The following is a 19,363-nucleotide window of genomic DNA, read 5'->3' on the forward strand; positions in this document are numbered from 1 at the left end:
CCCGTCGGCACCGTGCTAGGCACGCTTGAGGGCGGTGCCACACGTGCGGAGTCCTTCTGCGCCTGCAGGCTACGTGCCTGCGCGCTCTGCACCGCCGGTTCCCCGGGGATCGGTGCCGCTGCCTGCGGTGCCGCTGGTCCCGGCGCTTGCTTAGCCGCCGCCCTGCCTGCGGTGCGGGGCGGCTGGCTGATCATCGGAGGCTGAGCCGCTTCCACGTGGCTCTCCATGCCGCCGCCGATCAGCTGTTGCTGCGGCTGGGGGCTGCTCGCTCCTCCCGTCCCGCTCACTGTTGCTGCCGGCAGGGATCGGGTTGGAGAAACTTTCCTCCGTTTTTGCGCTGATGGAGTGAGGGAGGCAGCTTTCCTTCTAAGGGCCCCGGAGGGTCCCTCCTGCTGCGGCCGCTCCGGCACATCTGGCTGGAGGGCCTTGTCAAGAAGCAGCAGTTTAATTCTCATCTCCCTGTCTCTCCGTGCTCTGGTCGTTAACTTTGCACAGAAGGCGCATTTTTGTGCCACATGGGACTCCCCCAGGCACCTTATGCAGAGACTGTGCCCATCGGACACTGGCATCGCCTCTCGGCAGGACTCACATTTTTTAAAGCCTGAGGAGGACATTGTTGGTGAGTCTTTGAGTTTGTTTGTGGGTACTTAGCACTTCTTTGTGCTGTTTCCCCGTCCGATGGCCTGCCTCCGCAGGAGGGCTGATGGCCCTAGCTCCCGGCCTCCGGCGCTGGTTACTGGGACTGGCTTGAGCTGTCCCTCCGTAGCTTGTTTGTTGTTTGTTTGTTTGTTTTTTTTTGTTTTTTTTTTTACAAAATAACAACCGGTTACTTATGGTATCCTAAGAACTGAAAAACTTTAAAGAGAAAACAAATAAAGTCGTTGAATACGCTATGTGGCTTTAGCCTAGTCGGATTCCGTCTGCAGCCGACGGCGGTTGAGAGGAACTGGCGGGGACCGGATCGCGCACATGGCCAGGAGCGCGCCAGGGAGCGGCGCGTGCCGGCGCATGCGCGGTCCGGCAGAGACTGCTTGGAAGATCCGATCTGCGGCGCCGGCCAAGCCGTCACCTATGGTGGAGCACCCACGGGGACACTCGAAGAAGAATATTAATTACGTACATCCCTGTGTTTGTGTGTCCTGAACTCCAGCCATCATTAAGCACTTCTATCTCTTCCAACCTGTCTGCTCCGATGATGTTTAGAGAGAGAGATGAACAAAAAAAAAAAAAAAACAAAAAAAAACCCACAACAACAACAAGATTTGGACAGGGTTCCCCTTCTTCCCCATTAGGTTACTAGCAGTTACAATTTAGTTTGCTTTCTGCTAATTCAGATGTCTCTGTGGCTTAGTCATTCTGGCTATGCCTACACTAGAGCGATCTGTTGATAGACGTTGCTGGAAGGAGAAATCTTCCAACAAAGTGTCTGTTGACAGAGTGCATCCACACACAAAAGTAGATAAAAAAAAGCAAGTAGTGGCTACCTGTGGTGCCCTCCACAACCTTGTGGAGGGAAAGCGAGAGGCCTTCCTCCAAGGGTGGGGGGTGCGGATGCTGGACATGGTTACGAACAGCCGGGTACAGCTCCAGTTCGCCAAGCTCCCAGGGACGGACTGCAGATCCAGGAGGCCCTACGGGATAGCTTCTCCCACAGCCCCCAATGACCCTTCTCAGGGTACCCCCAGTGGGGGCCTCGGGTCCGAAGCCCTATCCTGTCCTCACCACAATCCCTCCCATCGTCCTGTCATCCCTCCCTGGCCCCTCCCCAATAAAGAGGAGCATGGGATGGTGCAGCTGTATGGGAGAGGGAGGAGACATGGTGGGTCATTCCTGCCACACAGACTCTAAGGCCCTGCCCCCTCCCACCATGAGCAGAAGCCCCCACACCTGGGCTGAGGATGTACCAGGACCACAGCCATGTGTGCCCTGCATGGTGGGCCATGCTGCACAGGGACCCTGTAGTACCACGGGGACCAGCCTGACTGCTGCACCCCCCGCCCGATGGGCTAGTGGCCTAGAGCAGGTTGTCCGGCACAGAGGAGTCTCTGCATGGATGGCAGATGCACAAGGCACAGCCTGGCCCTCCCTGGGGACCCACACACACACACACACATGCAGCTCACAGCACTGTCCACAGGGGGCAGAGGATGTCTGTGGGCATGCCTGTTCTGCCTCTGCTAGAGGTGGAGGGGCCTCCTCAACCTTGTTAACTGCTGCTGTGCTGAGGGCACCATCCTCGCCCCCTAAGACCTGGTGGAGCTCTGCACTGAAGGGGCAGGTAGCTGGTCCTGCCTCGACCTCTGCCTTGCGTCCCGGGCCCGGACAAATCCCTGCCTCAGCAACTTGACCTTGGTCTGCACCTGTTCCAGGATGTGGGCAGGGTGTCCGCTCTCCGTCAGGGCTGCAGCAAAGCAGGTGTATCCCAGGGCCCTGCAGCTCTTAGCATACGGGTCCCGGAGGATGCCCTCTTTGGGCCGTAGGTTCAACAGGCCCTGAAACTCTGAGCCAGTTCCTGGGACCCCCCAAGAACTAACCCCCTCCCCCACCACAAGGGTCATGGGGTGGTGTCTCGTGGCAGCTGACTTTTGGCCATCAGTTATGGTGCATGACTCTGAGGCATGTTGGAGATCCAATCAGCACGCTGCTGTTCACATGCTCTTGTCTTCCTGCCCCTGTGTTTCTTGGGCTCCCTGGGGATCTAAGGCTGGCTGGGGGCAGAGAGCATAGCACTATGATTGCTGTGGATAGGGTGTCCCCCTCGGCCAACTAGCTGGTGCTCTGGTCGACAAAAGGCCCCCCTGCAGAGAGTCTGCATGGCTTTGTTGTTGACAGATTCTGTTGAGAAAGGCATTCTGCCTCATGGGGGAGAGGCAGAAAGCTGTCCACCAAAGTCTGCATTTCTGGTGCGGACGCTCCGCAGATTTTGTCAACAAAACTCTCTAGTGTAGACGCAGCCTCTGTCTATAGTAGGTGCACTAAGAGGAAAACACCCAACACTCCTATTGATGACTGGACACTTAGAATCCTGTAGACTAGAAAACCAAGTCCAGAGGACAATCCTGAAGGTTGACCGTATATTATCACGTGGCAGGTTGCAGTGAAACACTCCAACTTATATGTTAAACCAGATATAATGCTGAAGAGTTCATAAGCCAGATGTGTATACAGTATAAGTCTAGTTATCATATTTGACTATTTACGTAACAGAACAAGACGTGCATGTTTGGGTTACATGACAATCCCAACTTGAAATTTCTATCAAATCCTACAGCACATGAATGGGGCTCTGCATACATCTGCTGAAACATCAGATTGCAGGAGAGAGCCTACATGTGTTGATATGGTAGAAAGAAAACAAAATAAAGGATAAAATTTTAGTCACCTACTTTGCATAATATCCTGTCTACAACATCACTGCACTGAGTACTTAAGCTAGGACACCTTTAATTTGATTTGCTGGAGTGTAACAGCAGAAATTAGATGTTTCAGAAACTCAAACTGCCTAAGGGACACCACACTTATCTCCTACTAGCGAGCAAAATATTTACAACATCTACATCATTTTTGGAGTGCAGGTATTAGCATTGGATAAACCTCCAAAATACAACCCCATGAATATTAGACCCCAACTGTGATCATGCTCAAGTTATACTAAGACACTAGCAATAATTCTATGTAAAAAAAAAGGTAAATGGACATGTCAAGACATTTTGATTTAAAAGTACTCTGGGTTTCTCAGATTATTACAAGTGCATGAGTGGGTAATGATTCAACACTGAATCACATCAATCTTGCCCAGTCTAAGGCAAGCAATTTGCACTTAACCTCCATATCAGTCTACGCAATGGCAGTAACAAAAAAAATACAAACAAGAATCTCAACAAGGTTTGCTCCATAACTGATGTTGGCAGACAGTGACAATCTTCACCTATGCATAAAAAAAGATTTCTTTAAAACCTTTCAGCAGCTGCTTTCCCAGCCCAGGCTAGAGGGGTAAAGAGCAAAAGTAAATGCAAGGAGTGCACCACCTCCTGTTGGATAAAACAAAAGCAATATGAACAGCAACTGATTTTTATCTAGAGTTTTACACTGTGTTCATCACTATAGGGTTAAAAGGTCTCTCAACTTCCAATTCTGCTTTAGCTGTAAGAATGTTTAAAGCATAATATCCACTGACTGCCAAAGGAATTATGAAGAGAAACACATTACAGGGTATTTTTAGTTTTACTTTTAATAAACCTCATATGCTTGTCAAACAAGTCTAATCTTCCTGAGTCAAAAGAAAATCCAAAAATAGAATCCTCATGTGTTCAAATAACCAGGGGAGATGTTTTCTCCAGTGAATGTTACTGAGAGAAAACTCCACTGAACTCTGTAGAAAGGGTCACAATGGCCAAGTGTGTGAAACTCAGACTAACTGTAGTCAATAAGGCATAAAGACAACATCAGATTTATAGCATATACAGTCCAGAGGAAGAAACCGCAACTTGATTCTTGCAAAGGGCAAGAGAAGCCATAAAACCTCTGCACCTGTAAGAGAGAACAGGCCAGGGGAATCATGATCTAGAATGAGAAAATGGGACAAGAAAAAACAAGACAGGAGATAAGCAGTGAGGATTTCAAGGGGGATGGGGTGGGGGAAAACCAGACAACTAATATCTGAGACACATGGAAAGAAATAGAACACACCCACATACATACTTCACAGGACCTCGCAACATGGGTGAAAAGTGGAAGTGGAGTGCTACATGGTGGTGCTGTATTGTGATACTACACAAGAGGTGGGCCAAACCACATTTCTGTCACTGCGTGTTTATCCTTTTCCTCCATTTTATACCACAGGACTGGTAGCTCTTGGATCTGTCTTATTCTACGGCTGTGAGGAGGCACATAGCATCTTGGGCACTGGATAATTATGTCCAAGTTTGCTCTTGCCTAACCACTAAGACCCCATTACTGCCACACTGTCTCCAGCCTCTGTAATAGTGTGTTCTGATGTGTGAGGTACACCTCCAATGCTTGGGAAATTATCTTCCAAGTTTGGAACTTCTTTGTTGGAATTAGATAAATCTCAAAAATATAACCTCATGAATACTAGACTCAGTTTATAGTAAGCAATTAGCAATAATTCAGTTGTTCTCCAGTCTCATCCTTCACTTTAACAGCTAGAAACTTGCTTTCTTTTTTAAAGTTCCAGAGAAAACCTTCAAAATTTCAAGGAAATATAAATACATGCATGGCTCTCAGCACGAGTGTGGAGAGAGCCTGAAACAATAGCTCAGAGATATGAACCGTCCCAGGCATGCCAATGCGTACTAAATTACATTCCAGTGATGATACTTTAAATACCAACACTTAACTATTTACCAGTCATCAAAGTCTGTAAAAAAACCATGGAAGTATAATGAGGATCTACCTATACGACAGGTTTGCAGACTTGCTTGTCTTTTCCTAGGAAGGGGGATCATCTTTCAAGAATTTCAGAAACATTGCAGAGCCACACATACAAGGGCTGTGTCTGTACTACAAAAATAACATCAAAGTTGCTTTGGAGTACAACTTCGAAGTAAGAGACTTTGAAGTTGAGTGTCTACACACACCCTACTTTGAAGTTAAACTTCGAAGTAGGGCACTACTCCATTCCCGGGAATGGAGTAAGGACTTCGAAGTTAACTTTGAAGTAACGGAAAATGCATGTAGACTCTCTGCTAGCTACTTCGAAGTAGTGCCTAACTATTATGAAGACACACACGAGCAACTTCAGACACAACTTCTGCAGTTCTTCCTATTTCTTCTAGAAAACACAGAACAGTGATACAAGGAGCTACAGTAAATCTAGGACCTGCTGACTATTTATGCAGGTTAGTCTCTCCACACTTCTTCCTGTCTCTGTTACTGATACCGCAAAAGGAACAAGAAAGCACAGATAAAGTAATATTCCCCTCCATGAACCACAATGTGGCATAAAACAAGCTGCATTTTGAGAACCCTGCCTGAACCATGAAAATGAATTTTCTCCTCGGCTTAATTTCCCTTGTGACAAGATGACTGATTTGAAAAACTGACATAGTTTGACCATTCAATACTTGAGCTTTAAGAACATTTGTAAGTAAATTACTGTGCCATTTGCATAACAACCCTTTGCAAACACTGGTTCTTCCAACTGTACGTTTATAGGTGATCAACTGATACAATTCAGAGAAGTTTTTTAATCTAAAGAAAAGCATTAAAGCATTTGTTCTGGGGAGGAAAAAAAAAGCCAGACATGCAAAGAATGCTATGGACATGACATTCAAGATGGGATCTACCACCTCCTAGAGAGCCCCTTTAACTACATCACATCATATAGGACCACTTATTGCAATCTGTACTGCAAGACAGGGAAAATGCTTCTTATTTATAGAGTACCCACAGCACAATAGACATGCAATAGAAAGGTATGAAACAAGATCTCCTTTCTGAATACACAATGTTCAAACACAGCAACAGCAATGAGATTCAACGTATTTCCAACTCATTATTTTAATTTAAGTATTTCCATTTAATTTTTTGGGGGGAGTGGGGAAAAAGGAAAAAAAGAAGAGACAACCACCGTTTCCTAGTTTTTTAAAAAAGCTTCACTGACAACGTTACTCTTTCTAAAGGTTAAAAAATCTCAAATTGGCCTCTCTTTGTAAAACTTTTAACCCAGAAGTGGTTTCATTTAATTTCTCTTGCTGTGCAATTTAATTCCTATTATTATGGATGGGCATCCATTAATTACAGGACAGAAATCCAATAGTCACTAATTATTACAACTGTAACTGATCTTTGCTTCTAATTCCTTTCTCCCCGCCCCCTTAGCAACTTAAATGTTTTTTTTTAACTAAATATCTAAGATGAGTCCTTATTTTTTAAAGACACAAAAGCAGTCCTGTGGCACCTCAGAGACTAACACATATAGCAGGTCATGCGCTTCTGTGGGTAAACCCACTTCATCAGAGGGGTAGAAATAACCGAATCCAGGGTACATAAAGCAGGAAGGAAAAGGAAGTTACCTGTCATTAATGAAGAAAATTAAGCTGGATGTGTCTCACTCATAACGTGTGGTGTAGAAATGTGAATACCAAAGGTGAGGAAATTGCCCTTGTAATGCAATAGCCAGTTAAGATTTTTATTCAAGTTAGACAAAAGAAGGCTGCAAGTGCAACATGTATCTCTGCAATACAAAGCCATAAGCTACAAGCTCTCACTCTTTTGGGTGGGTATGTGAAGAGGGGTGTGGAGATATTAATAAAGATGGAGTAATTAAACTGGTTACATTTGAACAGGAGTACCATTTTCTTAGTCTTATACAATAGGGAGGGAAAAAAACGTGCTAAGTTGTAGTAACAGAGAGCAAGCCGTGCTAGTCTATACACTATGAAAACAAAAAGCAGTCAAGTAGCACTTTAAAGACTAGCAAAATAGTTTATTAGGTGAGCTTTCGTGGGACAGACCCACTTCTTCAGGCCATAGCCAGACCAGAACAGACTCAATATTTAAGACACAGAGAACCAAAAACAGTAAGCAAGGAGGACAAATCAGAAAAAGATAATCAAGGTGAGCAAATCAGAGAGTGGAGGGGTGGGGGGGGGAAGGTCAAGAATTAGACTGAGCTAAGTATGCAGACAAGCCCCTATAGTGACCAACCTCATGAGGATCCTCACTAACAGCCACAGTCTCTACCCCAGGAACACCAGTCCTGGAACCTTTCCCTGCAACACAGCCCGCTGCCAGCTTTGTCCACATATCTTCTCTGGAAATACCATCACTGAACCTAACCAGGTTACTCACAGAATCACGGGCACTTTCTCATGCTCCTTTACTAACATCATATATGCCATCATGTGCCAACAATGCCCAGATGCTTTGTATATTGGACAGACTTCTAACTCCCTTAGACAAAGGGTCAATGGGCACAAAACAGACATCAAAACACTCCAGATCCACAAACCAGTTAGTCAACATTTTAATGGAATGGGGCATTCTGTCAATGACCTCAAGGTATGTGTGTTACTGAAGAGAAATTATGGCACCGTTCTGGAAAGAGAAGCAGCCGAGTTGGCTTTTATATTCAAATTCGGCACATTAACACATGGTTTAAATCATGATGGGAACTTTCTGAGTTACTATAGGGGCTTGTCTGCATACTTGGCTCAATCTAATTCTTGACCTTCCCCCCACCCCTCCACTCTCTGATTTGCTCACCTTGATTATCTTTTTCTGATTTGTCTTCCCTGCTTACTGTTTTTGGTTATCTGTGCCTTAAATATTGAGTCTGTTCTGGTCTGGCTATGGTCTGAAGAAGTGGGTCTGTCCCACGAAAGCTCACCTAATAAACTATTTTGCTAGTCTTTAAAGTGCTACTTGACTGCTTTTTGTTTTGATAGTGCTAAGTTGTGTGTGAATTTGAAAAGAGACAAAGGGACAGCAACTAAAAGCTGCCCTCTATCAGGGGCATTTGTGACTAAGCCTCAAACCCAAACCAAATTAACTTCCTCTTATATACAAAGAGCCTTATTATGACAGCTTCCCTTCCAGCAAACAGAATCTTTCAGTAGTCACAAGACCAGTGAAATCTACATTCAGTTTAAAAAAAAAAATAAAAAGGAAACACCAATAAAATGGATAATAAGCATCAGCTTTGAGACTAGAAATATTTAGCTGAGTACGTCTGGGGCTGCAGTCACTGGTGTAGCTGAATTCTTTTTCAGGCTGCCCAACTTTATAGTCTCAGTGTTTGCACTCTGTTGTTGTACTGTCAAACACAATTACTAGGATTAGACAATAGAAGTGCTACTAGGTGAAAGGTTTGCTCCTGGTAAGGGCTTTTACTAACAAAGGAAAACAGGCTTCAGCTTTACTCACACGAACAGTTTTCTATGACAAAGCTGTCTGGTCTATAGGATGAACTGCAGTGGCCGACCCAGAACCCACACTTTTGGGAGCCCTGTGGAGGCTGCCCCAGCCATCCTATGGACCGGAGAGGGAGGACTACTAGGGCGGGGTAGGGCAGGGCACTGCAGCAATGGGTTATGTCGGCAGTAGCAGGAGTCACCTCACCTCACCCGCCCCTCCCCTGCACTCACCAAGTGGGAGCAGCAGCCTGCTCCCCCCCCCACTGCACCAGGCCCTACTGGTCTGCTGAGTGGAGCAGGCTGCCACTTGCATGGCCCATGTGGCGAGTGCAATGAGGAGGGTGGGGGAGGCAAAGAGGAGGCAATCCCCCACTCCTGACACACACTGCTGCCGCTGTGCCCTGTCCTGGTAATCCCTGGCCCAGTTGGTCAGGGAGTGGGATGGGGTGGGGATGCAGCAGGGGAGAGGCAGGGCCTGTGGCATGGGGAAGTTGCCCCAGGTCCTGTCCTGCCTGCACACCCTCCTCCTCCCCTTAGGACAGCCCAGACCAGCCCTGTTCGACAGGCAGGTTCACATGAGCAGTTTTGAAGGGGCACAGGTTGCAGGCACAAGGCCTAGAACTGGTAACAGCATAGGAGAGAAATATGAACACGTGGCCAGAGGGAGTAGTAAGAAAGTGCAAAGGAAAAATAATTAAGGGCAAATGTAAATAACAAAATTAAGTGGACCTAAAGCCACAGCAGTAATGAAATCACTTTTGCATGTCCACACGCAGCTCCTTCTATTGACGGTGCACGTCCCCACCCAGAGTGCCTCCACTGATGTGTCAGCATGGGGTATTGCAGAATGGCTTTGGGAGAGCTGCAACGTTCATGTAAGCAACATGGTATCTATGCTTAGACTGCACTTAATTATTATGCTACTCAAACAGCTAGCGTTATTAAGGTGGTGTCGTGGACAAATTAAATCAGTGGGAGCTGCACTTTAATGTGGACACCTAAAGGGTTAGATCAAAAGTAAGATGCCTTACATCAACCTACCTCTCCAGTGTAGACGAGGTCAAAAAGGGAGCACTAAAAAAGGTATGGAAGCAGAGCTACTGCAAAGAAAATATACACAAAGAAAAGACTTTTTGAAACAAATGACATCAGTTTCCAAAGAAAAGCCAACTCATGCTTCCAGAAGAAGAAAGACCAATGAGGGAAGGCTGAATTCCCAGATGCAAGACAAAAAAAAGGAGGAACAAAAGTTTACTTTAATATGTTTAACACCTATTTTGCATCTTTGATAGGACACTGCTCCACATTTTTAAGTGAATCCTGGTAATGGTAAAGGTGAGTTGCTTTTGCTTCATTTTCTAACCTCCAAAACTTTAGTATTTTGGACTCATAAGAGTAGAATACACCTAGGCTGTGTCTACACTACAAAAATAACTTCAAAGTAAGAAGCTTCAAAGTTGAGAGTCTACACACACCCTACTTTGAAGTTAAACTTCAAAAGTAGGGCACTACTCCATTCCTGGGAATGGAGTAAGGACTTCAAAGCTGGGTTTCCTACTTAGAAGTCAACTTTGAAGTAAAGGAAAACCCGTGTAGGCTCTCGAGAGACTACTCTGAAGCAGTGCCTAACTTCAAAGTTAACTCTGAAGTTAGTTCCTAGTGTAGACACACCCCTAATTAATGAAATAACTACTTGATAACACTACAGCCCAGAGAACTCAAGACCGCTTTTAACAAACATATCCAACATCATATCTGTTGGGCACTATTAAAGGCTGCCACACTATTAAATACTTGTGTCCTTTCTCTACATGTATTGGATATTAATGATTCCAACACATTTTCGCAAGTGGAGTACAGAAGTAACCCCCAGGGGATTTGATCATTATTTTATATCCAGATGGCGCATTATTTCAGAATACTTAAATGTCAAGCTGCTGTGCCAGCACCAGTATCATCAATGTCCGTAATGCACTTTGGGATACCTAACTCACTGAAGCCAGTTATATAAAATTAGTTTTTGTTTATTTCCACACAGTATATAGACACTAACTTGTCATACCGCCATTTACAGAACATGCCTTGAGCGCTCACACTAAAGAAAACATGTTGTCAAGTCACACCTTAGTCTAATCGATTTGATTAAAAGGTGAACTGCAACACATTTAAAAAATAACGGTCAAGATCCCAGACCACTGAACAGGATGTGCAGCTGTTTTAAATTGATGATTTTGGCTCAGCTACAAGAGTATTTGAAAAACCTTCATTTCAGTATTGAATATCCACCTTAATGCCAAAGGGTGAGGAGTTTTGGGGGGGAAGACGGTGGCTGCGTTTGGAAGGCTACAGAGGAGGTGTCAGTGGTACCTCAAGGCATCAGGGTGCCTCATTACCATGTAAGGCAGGGTAAGGAGAGATGCTCCTGATTTCGGGGGGCTGGGATATGTCATCCTGGAGGTGGGTTCAGGCCGATTCACACGTAGGGTCTCCTCCACCACCCCCAGGGCATGCAACTGCTACTAGCGCAGCAAAAGGCGCCCCCCGCCTTGGCGAGCCGGCTCAGGCTGTGCAAGCGCACTTTAGCCCCCCTCCTTCCCGCCTTAAGGAGGGTTCCCTACGCCGGGGGACCCCAGGGGGACGGGGGGGGGCAACTCCTCCCGCCCGTCCCCCCGGGGGGACGCAGCTTCTCTGGGGCGGCGGACGGGAGGGGGAACAGCTTCTGTGGCGGCCTCTCCGGCAGACGGGGCCACGTGGAGGCCTGAACTCCGGCCGCCGCGGAGGGGCGGGGGTCCGCCTGTGCCTACGAGCGGCGGCCGAGCCGGAGTCCCGCTCGGCGGCACAGGCTGCCCGCGCTCCGGGGCCGGGGCCGGGCGCCCCGCGGGCGTTGCACTTACTTGCGGCTCGGGCCTGGCTTTGGCCGGGGGCCTCCCGAAGAAGGAGGTGCGGGCGGTGAAGAACTCCTCGGACTCCTCCTCCTCCAGGCTGCTGTAGCCGCTGCTCATGCTGCTGCTCCAGCGTCAGCGGCCGCCGCTGCTCCTGCAGGGGCCCGCGGGCGGAGAGCCCCCTCCCTGGCGCCGCATGGGGCCCGCCGCTCCCCCTGCCGCCCTAGGCCGCCGGAGCAAGCGCTGAGACGGCGGCAGCTTCCCCGCAGCACAAGTTCACACAGGGCAGCGCAGCCCGCAGGGGCCCTCCGGCTGCAGCTCCGCCCCCCGCCGGCACCTCAGCCCCGCCTCGCAGGAGGGCTCGGCTGATTCAAGGCCAACAGCTCCCAGCGCCTCCCAGCTGGGCCGGGTGGACTTTAGTCGCCGGGCAGCAGGTGAGCTGGGCGGAGGCGCCATCTCGTGCAGAGCCCGCCCTGAGCAACACGTTTCTATGCAACTGGGCGCACCTCCCGCGCTGCACCAGCACTTTGCTCTGGGCACCTGGTAGCCTGGGCTAACAGAGGGACCAGGAGTGGGCAAGGAAGGGGCCAGCGCCCTGCGAGGGAACGTTCATTGGCTCAGGCATCCTGCCCCAGAGCCCTCGTCAGGCTGTGCCAGTGAGCTGCCAGGCACCTCAGCAGGAGGGGTAGACAAGAGACCCTGCCCGTCGCTAAGTGCTCCTCGTGCTCAAACCAGCACTAGGGAAACAAACCCCTTTCTTATCCCTACCCTTTGTCGTTGCAGGCAAAGTCGGTGTGTAGGCCAGGCTCAGCAACCTTTCCTGGGGCTTGCCCAAATGTGACCTTTTGACCTCTAGGTGCAGTCCCAGTGCTGGTGATAATTTTAAAGTTACTAAAGTCTTGTCTACGCTACCTCCGTACTTCGCAGGGAGGATGGTAAATAGGGTGTTGGGAGTTTATTAATAAAGTGCTGTGCTGCATATACAGCACTTCATTAAGCAAACCCCCCCCCACACCCCCCAGCAACCTTGAAGTTTTAAACTTTGAAGTGCCAGCTCATGTCTAACTGCAGCTCACCCACTGGTACTTTGCAGTGCCCAGGGTATTTCGAAGTCCCTTTACTCCTCAAAATTTTAAATTTTGAATTCCACTGGTACTTCGAAGTTGCTGCGGGGGGGAGGGGGAATTTGCTTAATGAAGAGCTGCATATGCAGCACAGCGCTTCATTAATAAACTTCCAACACCCGCCTTACCATGCTCCCTTGAAAGTAGGGAGGTAGTGTAGACACAGCCAAACAATCCTACTTACAACAGCTTCATTAATAAATAAGATGCAGAGCTTTACTGTTGAGGTGCTGGTTGGTAGCATTAGCTGGTCTTTTGTTAATCCCCAGGTGGCCTGGCTTTGAGCAAGCTCCCAGCTGCATGGGGGAGAAGAGGTGGGTCTGATCTCCCACCTTGCGTGCCAATGAAAATTGACTCGCGTGCTACTCTTGGCAAACATGCTGGGGTTTGCTGACTCCAGTGTAGACACTCTTCTTGGGAAATGGAAGCGACTTGTGTTTCTGTCTCCCCATTAGCTCAGGACCCACACGGATCCAACAATATTGAAAACCCACAATCTCTAATTTTCAAATCCTGGGCCTAGATGAATCACTTTATATTTGTCTTGTTCCTGCTTATTCCCTTTTAAGCACCTAGCATTGGTCACTATCTGAAAACAACATATTAGGCTAGGGAACCATTGGATTGATCTAGAGAATGGCCAGTTTTATTTCAATTTAGTTTAAAGTGGTTTTCTAATATAAGCAAAATCAAACTCTCTTATTCCCCAAGAAGAATGTCGACACCCAGACTGGCACACCAGTAACAAAAGGTGAGAATTAAAAACTGATTTAGCTAGTCTGGTGCAACTTGGTGCAGACACCAATTCTCAGATAAGGCATCTGTCATCACACATCTTTGGCACAATATAAATACCAATTAACTTAGAGTTTTGGCATCCGTGCACCAACAAAATATCCATCCACACACATTGGTGGCTCCCTTCCCAATTACTGACTGGCCATAGATTATTGTATTCCAAGATAGACCAGTCTGAAAGCAAGCTGTACCTAAACAACAGAAATCTGGGATCCAATGACTGACAAAGCAATTATGTATGAGAATCAGCAACTTTCTTCTTGAGTATATAATTTTTGTTTAGTTGTTTTTAAAAGTTCTCTCCTTAAAGGGATGACCAAGATGGACTTACAGGCTTTGGAAGGAGTGATATTTAAGGAGAGGGACCTGAAGAAGGAGTGGGTGGCAATCAAAACTGAAATTTCAACTGTAATGTTAGCAAAGGTGTGGAAGCAGGAGTGGGAGAGCCAAAGGAGGGTAGTTATTTGTACAGCTTAGTTGGGGCAAGAGTGAAAAGAAATCAATGCTGAGAAGTAGGCTGATAGTTCTAGACATTTTTAAAAGTTTCCTTTTCCGTCATTCTCCACTGCCTTTGCAATGTCCTCAACCATTGTTGTAGCTCTCAGTTTCCCCCAAGCAGAGACATTTAGGTGGGACTGCTCTTCAGAAAACTCCACAAAAAGGAAACCTCTAACTATGATTTTTTAAAAGTTTTGAAGACATATGGGCCTCTTATGTCAGTGTATAAGCTTACCTCTAACTCCTGGAAGGAAACTTCTATGGGGGCAAGTTGTCCCAACCTGCTGCAGGTTTCCTCAAACCTTCTTCTGAAGCATCAGGTGTGAGGCACTCTCAGTCTACATCTACATGAGAAGCTTTTCCAGGCAAAACTGGGATTTTGCCAAGAAAAACTGCAGAGCATCTACACGCAAAGCGCACTTTGTTGACAGTTTGTTGACAAAACGCAGCACATCCAACAGCAGCATTATACCTCTCCCTGTTCAGGTATAATGCCTCTCTCAAAGGTGTTGTGTCAACAAAATACCTGTGTAGTTGCTCAGGGGCCCTTTTGTCAACAGACAGGGCTTCCAGTTCCCAGGCTGTCCTGTTCCCAGAGCTTCCACTCAGCGGTTCTGTCGAGAGAGGGCTGGGCAGTCTGGCTTCTCTCTGTCAACAGTGGATTACTCTTTCAATCTGCTTATAGATGTAGACGCAATCTGTCGACAGACGTTTTGCCAGGAAATCTCTTCCAACAGTGACTTCTGTCGACAGAGGCTTCTCCTGTAGATGTAGCCTCAGAGACAGGATACTGAACTAGATTGATTGCTATTCTGATCAAGTGTATGGCATTCCTACGTTCCCAATATTAATACCGATACGATGGTGTGATACCCTCCACTCTTAGGGCACGTCTACACACTAGGGGGAAAAGTGGATCTAAGGTATGCAATTTGAGTTAGATTAGTAATGTAACGCAAATCCACATAGTATAGCAAAGACCACACCCTGCTGGGTTGACTCCCATCGACTCCCCTTGCTCATCTTGTCCTTGTGGAGTACTGAAGTAAATATCTGAGTGATTTAGTGGGCAACTGCTGGTGGATCGATCACTGCAGCATTGATTTCAGCTGTCCTTGAGACAAGCCTGTAACATAGTATCCATACTATCTAATTTAAATATTGAAAAGGTACTTCTGACCTTAACCAATGGTGATTCCAAACAACATTCTAAGGAGCAGCAGCAAATCACTATTTCTGGAAATCTTTTCAGAAAGAATGTTCAATCCTTGCCCAGTTTGAGTCTTGTACCAAAATTAAAGCCAATTCACTTTAGACATTAACAACTTACAAAGCTTGAAAGTGCAGGACTAATATAGGCATAATTGGGCTGGATCTCATGCCTACTTGTCAGTAAGGTTTCACTGTGTTCAAGAGTATTACAAACTGAACATTGAGTAAATGGGAAGAAGAGTAAATTACAGTAATCGCTGTGAGCAAATGGTCACTGTAGTGTCAGATTTGCCCAGACTGTCCCCAACCCAGGAAGCCTTAGAAAATACTGATGCTGGGCCCACTCCATTCACCAACTGAAGTTGATGGAAAACTGCCAATGACATCAACAAGAGCATAGACAGAGCAGAAAACATTTGTAACAATGTTTAAGTCACTTGAAAACCTCATTAAAAGTGGACCTGAGTCAGTGGGACACAGTCACTTTTCTTCCAAATCCTTTTGCCCCTTCCAAATAGATTTAATTTTACCTAAATCTTCCTCCAGATGTGCTTTTCATTTGCTAAGTTGACACTGCATTGGGTTCTGCTCAGACTACTGGGTACAGAGTTATCCTTGCTCCACACTGACAAGCTTTACCACAATTCGAAGATACACTTACAGATAGCGCGACTCACGGCAGGTTTATTTTTGTGCAGAATTAATGAAGTGTGTCTGAACATCGTGACCTTAGACGTCAGGGAACACGGCAAAGATTTAAACAACACTTACAAGCACTATGCAGTATAGAGTTACTTAGTGTTTGTGAAACACTGTATAGAGCTCTATAAATGCTGCAGTAGCTGGAAAAGGAGGAGGTAGAGAGAGTGATTATCTAGGAAAGCTCAGTTCAAACATTACATACCATATTTTTTTCAAGACCAGAAGTACCAGTTTGCCAAGTAGTTCCCAAGGTCACATGGAACAAGTGTCACAGCCTGTCTAATCAACCAGAACTCCTGCTGGTTTCTGTTTGCTGTAATGAACTGTCTTTACTCTGAGGTGACTAGTGAGGAAGGTCTCAAGTTGGGGACATCAGCCATGCTCCTCTCCCAGCCCAGGGAAGGGCTGGAACAACCCCACTCTGTCCCTACCCCACCCTCTCCCCATCCCTCCTCTTCTCACTTCCTGCCTTTGCTCTGCCCCTCCCTTCCACTGCCCCATCCTTGCTCCACCCATGCATCTTCCCCTGGCTGAGATGATGCAGGGGACAAGTGAAGCCAAAGGACCAGCACTGGCATCAGGGGTCTCCGCCCCCTCCTTCTGAACTCACAGGCAGCAGGCAGTGGGGAAGTGCAGCAATGCAGCCCCAGGTCCCATTGCTCTCCAGCTGCCCCACTTCCACGCAGTGCTGGGGCGATCCTGCCTCCTCCATTGGAGCAGCGTGGCTGGAAAGCAGCACGAGCTGTGGCCACCTTGCTGCATTTTCCCCATCGCTGCCAGTCATTGTGAGGTGGTAGAGGCAGTGTGGACTCCTGTAGCCAGCAATGACCCTTGGTTAGACTAGTCCCCCTGCCAGCTGCTAGCTGGTCCCGTAGAGGTCCACAACAATGCCCCCCACACCCCCCCGCCACCTCCACTCACTGGCAGTGGCTGGGAAAGCGCAGCAAGAAGCATCGTGGCATAGCCAGAAGGCAGGACAATTTGGGGCTGCCTTGCCGAGCTTCTTGCCTCCCCACTGCTGGTGAGTGCAGGGGTAGGGGTCAGTGTACGGACTCCTGCTGCCGGTGCTGGTCCTCCAGCCTCACCACCTGCTGGTTGTCCCCCCTTGCCTTGTGCGGAGCTGGGGGTGTATGTGACCTCTTGTCTCTCCTCCCCATGGCGCATCACTCTTATTTTTTTAATAACTATATATATATTTTCTTACTGGGCCATATTTTTGGGTGCACTGCCTGTAAATCAGTCACACAGAGAGAAAAAAAACTAAATCTGCTGAGAACTAAGTCTGGCAATCCACTGTTCTGACCATTTGAGCAACTGGCAAGAGAACAATAGATAATGGAGAACACATTTTTAAAAATTAAACAGAACTTAATCCAAGTAATACTACAGGTACCCATGTAAGAAGACTAGAGAACAATATTATTAAAAGAAAGAACAGTCTGTAGCAATCTAATTTTAAAATAGGTTTTAAATTACTGCCCTTGTAGGGTCAAAATACGTCAAAAAGTTTGTGAACTAAATAATAGTTCTGTGACCAGAAATATTAATAGGAATATAGTGTTGTAAAAACAATATTCTCAAGAATAATCATTAATATAAAGCAACTGCAACAAAAGATGAACTTTGCATAGTGCATCCGCATGTATATGTATCTACTGTATCTTTGAGAGAATTTGTGTCTGTGTGTACATCCATCTGCCTGCGAGTCCACTTGTTTAAGAACATCTCCTAAACAGTAAGAGCTAGGGCCACCAAATTTGGTATGCAGCTTCCTCCTATCATAACTTAAAGCAAGGTTAGGGTTTGGTTGTGCCAGGACAATGGGATGTACCTGGAATATGACTGTTTCTTATCAAATGGAAAGAGAGGGGTGTGATAGTAGAGAGTGTTATACTCACAAATGACCACAGGGGGCAATGATGGACATTTAAACTCCGGAATGACCTGGGGGGGAGCAAGCATCCCAGCCCTTGGGAGCAGCCGCTAGCCAGCAGCATGACCTCTGCTGTCCCAGCCACCCATGGTATACAGCCACCAGCCAGGCCACATGGACCCCACTCTGGGAAGGAGCTGGAAGGTGGTCTGCGCAGGCCCTTCTGCCCCGGGTAGGCCCCAGGGAGAAGACAGTGGCTGCCCCTACCCCCTACAATGCATCCGCCACCCTGAGCCCCTCCTCACCCCAACTATGATTCCTGCATTCCCACACCCCCAGCTTCCTACCCTAAGCCCCCCACACCCTCAAGCCCCTGCCCTGACTCTTGCAGTCCCTGCACTCTCAGGCCTTTGCCCTGAAGGACCCAAACAATGCTGGGTAAGTCTTCTAGTTATTACATAAATAACGAGAAGAATATTTTGCATTATGTGACTGTGAATTGTCAAACATCACTTCATGAAACCAAATATGTAATTTAATAAAGATAGCTTATTCTTCAGACTTCAGTTATTTCATTATGTCAATATTTTTGCTTGAAATAAAGTATTAGTTTATTCATAAATGATTAAAAAAACTCTACAGAATATACATCAGTTCGAGCAATAACTGTGTTATGTTTGCTCTTGCTTTCTGTGTCAGATGATTTTGGGACTATAATCTCATCAAAAGGGAAATTTAACAATCCCTGGCCAGCCGGGATAGACCAGTGATAGTTCTCTGGTCTATAAGCAGAAGACACAGCTCCAAAAATCAGTCCTAGACTTTTCTCTTGCTCACAAGGTTGTAATATGGGCCCTGGGCAGCAGGGAAGTAAAAGATGGGGTGATAAGTGGGCTTAGAGGGTTTTATGTTGTTTAAAAACAAGTCACTAGCAAAACAACAAAACAAAAGGAGAGAAAAGTTTTAAGCGCATGGATGACTTTGACACTGAAGACAATAGGTCTGTTCCTGTGTTGCACCCTTACATTCTGGTCTGCTCAAAGGTCTAAAGCAGCCCTGTAACCCTTCCAGGAACTATGACACAGCCCATACTCTCCATACTGCAATGCTGTATATGTCCACTCCTTCTAGAACTTTCCTGTACAATGCTTATGCAAGGGCCTGTGATGGGGAGTAGCATTAAGTAGCCCTATGCCATGCCTGGGTCAGTGGAATCCTTCCTCAGTTCTTTTTAGTGCCAGCTCTGTTCTCAGCCCAAGTGACATACATGGGGCAAACTGGGAGACAGAGCCTGTCCCATAGGAGCTACTCCTGTGCATAAAGTTATTCTTGTGTTTAAGTCTTTGAAGGATCAGGTCAATGCCTCCCAAAACATGTAAAACCGATTACAAGGGT

General features: G+C 46.8%; 1 protein-coding gene across 4 annotated transcripts in view; it reads right to left on the reverse strand.

The window, feature by feature from the left end:
- Positions 1-19,363, reverse strand: part of RASSF3 (Ras association domain family member 3) — a 198,510-nt gene that overhangs the window by 83,312 nt on the left and 95,835 nt on the right. The window contains exon 1 of one of the 4 annotated variants that reach the window (XM_075013626.1): positions 11,774-12,067. The exons of 2 other annotated variants lie outside the window; for them this stretch is intronic. In XM_075013626.1, the coding sequence (XP_074869727.1) occupies positions 11,774-11,881 (108 nt within the window). In that variant the 5' untranslated portion in view covers positions 11,882-12,067. Of the gene's footprint in view, positions 1-11,773; positions 12,068-19,363 lie in introns of those variants that run through there. One more of the 4 variants, XM_075013617.1, reaches the window with a different exon arrangement.

This window comes from Carettochelys insculpta, chromosome 1 (assembly GCF_033958435.1).
Source record: "Carettochelys insculpta isolate YL-2023 chromosome 1, ASM3395843v1, whole genome shotgun sequence".
Classification (NCBI taxonomy): domain Eukaryota; kingdom Metazoa; phylum Chordata; order Testudines; family Carettochelyidae; genus Carettochelys; species Carettochelys insculpta.